Raw genomic sequence first — 5,719 nt, forward strand, 5'->3', positions numbered from 1 at the left:
TTTTTTTTTTTTTTAATATCAGTTATATTGAGAGTTTGAATAAGAGTAATGAATTATTTATTTAAAAGATTATTGTTTATAGTGATTATTATACCTTAAAATTTACATTGTGAGTATTATATTATTTTTTTTTTTATTTTACAGTTTATGTGGAGGCTTGGAACAGTCAGCTCACGAGCTACTTGCTTAGTGTATTATGCATCTGCTTATGGCCCTTGGCTCTTGTTGGTAGTTGTTCTCCATTGGGCAGTGGTTTTCCTGTGGTTAGTTTGCCCGGGTGTTAGTGCTTCTAATCCTCCAGCAGTGACTACTAAGGGAGGTGCTCTTAGAGCTACATGGTTGGCTGCAGCCTTAGCTTTTCTTCACCTTATAGCTTATGCTAATCTTGATGACAATTCATCTCGTCTGAAAGCGGTGAGAAATAAATGTTCTTTTTCTTATAAGGATGTTGATTCTAATATTCTATATCTACTTTAAAAATATATTTCAACTTTATTTTCATTAAATTTTAGTGTATATATTAGAGTTTATACCAGTTAGGAATTTCTGAAAATTAAGGAATTTTTAAGGTTGGGAATAAGTTATAAATTCATTGAAATTTTTGTAAAAGTCGTCATTAGTTCAAAATTTTAATATCTTACTCCAATAAACTGTGGAATAGCTAAAATACAATAATAATATTAATTACAGAAACATTAATTAATAATAAATAATAAGTACAGAAACTGTACTGCTTAGTTCTTAGAATGAGGTAATGTGAGATTATCATTTTCCTGACCAGTTTTTTTTTTTCATACTTTGGTATTATTTATAACTCTTATTGCTATTAATTATTGATTTTAATTTAACTTTATTATATGTGCATAATCACTATTTCACTACAAACATTGAAAATTTTCTTCAGCCAGAAACATAAGTCAAAAGTTAGACCTAGCCTGCAAAGCCAATAGAAATTTTTAAATGAATTAGTTTTTTCTGCTACATTTTTTTACGAACTTAATTCAAAACACGAAATCTAACTAAAAAAAACTCACTAATATTTATTCTCTTTAGAATTATTGAAATTTATTCTCTTTTTAAAAATTAAAATTAACTTTAAAAGCATCTTATCTTATGTCAATATATCCACTTTTGTAACATTATTTTTAAAAAACTTCAAAAGATATTTGTAGGCATCTCGTAAAAATAAGTCAAATTTTTATTGAAAATGTTGATTTGTCACACTTATTTGAGAGGGGATGGTTTAAGTTTTAAAATTAATTGAATTATGTTTAGACACAGAATTTTAGTTTGAAAAAAACTATTTATTTATTAGAATTAGAAGTATTAACTTTTGATGCAATGCTTTTCAGTTATGTTTTTAGAAAAAATGTTTGTTTTTGACCATACAATTAATGTAAGTAAAGTATAAATAAAAGAAGATGGTCAGGGTTGCGGTCAAAAAGTAAAAAATAGTTTATAACTATTATAACTTGCTGTTTAACCAATCGCTTTGAACAGCCCTCATGAAGCCCTGCAAAGTGGGGTAAAATGCCGGACATTAAATAGATAAACTATTTGTTATTTGTTGACCGCAACCCTGGCCATCTTCTTATATTTAAGTTTTACGGTCAACTATATATATATAGATATAGATATAGATATGTGTGTGTGTAACTAAAGTATAGTTGGTTAGTGGAGTGAGAAACACAAATGATTAAACCTTTTTTTCTTTTGGATGTACCATGTTCAAAACATGTATTTTTAACTCCTCATAATTCAAATCACACATACCTACGACTTTTGGAAAGTTGAATTTCCGCTTTTTCACCCCATATGATTATCTTTTAGATGTTATGCCCTTTTATGAGAGAAAAAAAGGTTTCAAATAAAGAAAACATTCATAAAAATTGTTTCAAATGTAGAGTAACAACAGAAAATATTTTCAATTGTATTAAAAAAGTTAAAATGTATACACAAATCACAAAACTCGGTTCCTATATAGTCAGTCAAACAAATTTTTTAGAAAAAACAAGTCGGATTCATTTTTATCAACCTCAAAAACCCTTAAGTATGAATTTTCAAAAAATATTTTACTTGGCTGGTTTAAACAATATATATTTGTCAGAAACCTATGATATGGGTACTCTATTAAAACATTGAAAAATGAGCCTGGTAAGATATTTTTTGTATTTCACAAAAATTTGTATTGAAGTGTTTTTTTTAATTTACCCCTCCTTAATGGAGACTTCTTCTATAATAGACAAAATCATCTTTCCCGTAGATGTATGTTATATAGAAATTTCTCTGTAAATTACTGTTTGAGGTAGACCAACAAAGAAGTTTGATTATTAAAGATACTTTTCAATTGAAATTTTTCAAAAAATTAAGTTTTCTTTTTTGCAAAGTTATAAAAATAAAAGAAAGAATTTTGAACAGTTTTTTTTTTGTTCCAAGATATGTATTTATCTGTTCTAAAATTGTAACGATAAATTTTATTGTGAAAATTAAAATTATTAAAGAGAAATTGGTATTTATTTTCTTTGTATTGGAAATGCTCTACTTCATCTGTCAGCAATATATAAGATCACACCTAATATATAATATGATTTATACTACCAAAAATATATGAAGAAAATTGCTCTTAGTGTTCTGTCCTTGAATTAGCTTTACATAGTTATATTTATATATAGTTTTACAATCATGTGGCTCTCGATTCACATTAGATTATTCATTAGGCCATTAATATTTCCAATTGTTATTGATATTGCATTCTGTTAATAAAAAACTTCTAAAATTCTCAATCTACTTTCTTTGGTTTCAGGTTATGTTTTATGTTGTTATGGGCATTGAAAATCTTGTTTTATTAATTTCCTGGTACCTGACGGTTAAGCCAAATTATATACCCTTTATACCTCTAGGTAAGTTGTAATTTCTTTAATACTTAAATTAATGAAATAAAAGTAGTTAACAGTATTTGGTTTTTGCAGGTGCAATACTTTCTTATATTTTAGGATTGTTCTTTATGGCGTTATATTATAGGTTAGTTTTTCTATTATTCAAATTTTAAATTTAATTATTATTTGTTCCTTTTATAATTTATGTCTTTGTACCTAGATTTTTCCATGTTCGGAGGTTAAAGTATGAAGCTGGAGGAAGAATGTCAACTCCAGAGAATGTGAGTTTAATAATTCCTAAATTTTGTATGTGCTGTAAATAGTGCCATTTTTATGCGGTTAAGGCTGTAAGAAATATTCTTTCAAAATCTAAATTTATTCGCAATTTTGTACTTGATTTTCTTTATGGCTCATTTATTCACATTCATGTAAATTTAGATTTATATAATTTAGATATTTGTTAGATTATAAATTATCATTTTAATATATGCAAGGTTATAGATCTATTTAGTTTGATTAATTTTGAAAGATTTTTTTTTCATGCTGATTATGTTACTTATCAATGAGTTTGTTGATCTTAAATTTATACTTTTTTAAAATTTTATTTTTCAGTGTACTCAAGAGTCACCTGAGGTAACTGGAAGCACCCCAACCTCTGGGTCTCTTGGCACTCCTGTCAAGGAAGAGGTTACACCACCCCAGATCCCTCTAAAAAATCATAGCACCAGATATAGGTATTTTTCATGTTACAAATAAACTTATTGTTCATATATTATTTAATGTTCCTCTTTCGGGACTCATTTGAAATTGGGGTGGGGTAGTTATCAATTTACAGACTAAAGAGAAAAACAAATTATAATCCTAATGTTTCAATTAAACATTTATTTTTGGTGTTGTCGGTCATTTATACATAAATGAATACATTGGGTTTTTTATAGCTGAGGGAGTTCAGGCATCACCTTAGGAAGCTCGTAACTGCAACAGTGCCAATTGGATCCGGCCTGGGAGAGGGTTGGTTTTTATTTCTTGGTTATCCCACAGAATGAAAACTTGACCCTCCCACCCTAGTTAAAATAGGTTGGTCACCTGTAGATAACATCATATTTTATGAACTTTAGCATCCAGGAAAGAAAATTCTTTGAGGATGACTTAATGTATTGTATTAAAATAATACTTACATATCTTTAACTATAATAGATATTTCATATGTGAAAAAATATGAAATCCATTATCTTGAAAAAAAATTTTTAACTACATTGTAAGTATAGCTCCATTTATGTAATTGACTCATATCTTTCTATATTAAGCTATCTCATTTTTTTTTCTTTTTTATTAATTTATTTTGAATTGAGTTCTATTATTTTTCTATTGTGAGTATTGAGTTCAAAATACTTTATTCTTATAGTATTCCAATAGGCTAACCCCTGTGACCTCAACCATTACTTGGCTTCAATTGAAACTAAAACTATATTCATAGTTCTTGAAATAAAATGAAAAATATTTATTTATCCTGAGACTGATATCTCATTACAGCAGACCATATATTTTGGCCATAATTAGTTAACAGAAACATTTATCTTAACATAATTGTAAAATTAAGTATTAATGACCTTAATTATTTATAGATATTCATGTTATGTTGGATTTACACATATCCAACTTTTTTTGGGCTTTTTTTTATAAATTCTGGGATAGAGCCCTCATTTTTTAATGCCTCCCGTAGGCGTGTACATTGAGTAACAGGTAGAGATTAATAGCACTCATTTTGACACTCCACATGATAGGCATACTGATAGAAGGAAGGCCGGAGTTTCCTTGCTTACCATCTAAGGTGGTCTTAGTACCCGTGTCTCCAGGTAAGTCGGGCAGATCAGGGTGTCACCAGTCACCCAACACTTCTTCGTGCAGAAAATCCACCTCTCTTGGCAAGGAGCATTATTCCTGTTGTGAAGGGGACTTTATCAAGTCATCCAGGCTGTGCCGGAACTGCCTGAGAGCAGTTGTCATGTCTCAAAATACCGTTTCGAATTTACGTGCACATCTTGCTGCTCAAAGCAGCTTGGTGTACATTGAAAATTCAAACAGTCCTCCCCACCACTTCCACTTTTCTGAAATCAAGCTTTTTCATGGACTGCACGTGCAGCAAAACCAACCCTCGCTCCGAAGTACTCTTGGGCCCTCCATGTGCCATATCAAGCTTTTCACGGTGTGTTCATGTGGTCATGTGTTTCACACCAACACGCTAGTTACTGGACTCTGGAAGCCAGCATATGTTCATTGCAATCATTGCTTTCAGGGATTAACTTTGGATTTAGAAATATTAGTATATTAACCCCATAAGTTGAATGTCTCTCAATTTTAGCTCTGTTTTTGTTCAAAATTTTATTAGAACTCTTTTTATCTCACAATAAAGGGCTTCCGGCATAAAACACGAACCAGGCCTCTGATCTGACTAGTGGGAAAAGGAAATTATGATTCCTGGATATATAGGAGATGGGCATATGTGTTTCAGATTTAGGAAAAGAGAAGGATTTAGAATAATACAGATTATGGGTAGAATAGTGTTTAACAATGATGTAGTACAAGTAATCAAAGATTTGTCAAATGTAAGAGTCTGTTGTTACCTCGTTTTTTATTTTTACTGGATTTTACTTAGGTGAGCTCCAAGGGAAATCAACAAACACACTTTAAACAAAAACAACTATTTATTGCAAACACAAGAAAATAAAATCATGATAAAAATAAACATGCTTCATGCATAAGCAAAGTAACCTAATCTAAGAAACAAATATGAACAAATATATTAATAACTACAATAGGGCGTGCACGATTAATCAAGGAAA

General features: G+C 29.6%; 1 protein-coding gene across 2 annotated transcripts in view; it reads left to right on the top strand.

Moving 5' to 3' along the window:
- Positions 1-5,719, top strand: part of LOC106691555 (XK-related protein 8) — a 37,214-nt gene that overhangs the window by 10,786 nt on the left and 20,709 nt on the right. For both annotated transcript variants that reach the window (XM_014437372.2, XM_014437370.2), the window contains exons 5-9: positions 145-414; positions 2,804-2,900; positions 2,970-3,021; positions 3,097-3,157; positions 3,489-3,610. In XM_014437372.2, the coding sequence (XP_014292858.1) occupies positions 145-414; positions 2,804-2,900; positions 2,970-3,021; positions 3,097-3,157; positions 3,489-3,610 (602 nt within the window). The remainder of the gene's footprint in view (positions 1-144; positions 415-2,803; positions 2,901-2,969; positions 3,022-3,096; positions 3,158-3,488; positions 3,611-5,719) is intronic.

Source organism: Halyomorpha halys, unplaced genomic scaffold (assembly GCF_000696795.3).
Source record: "Halyomorpha halys isolate HHAL.00 unplaced genomic scaffold, Hhal_1.1 Scaffold2481.1, whole genome shotgun sequence".
Classification (NCBI taxonomy): domain Eukaryota; kingdom Metazoa; phylum Arthropoda; class Insecta; order Hemiptera; family Pentatomidae; genus Halyomorpha; species Halyomorpha halys.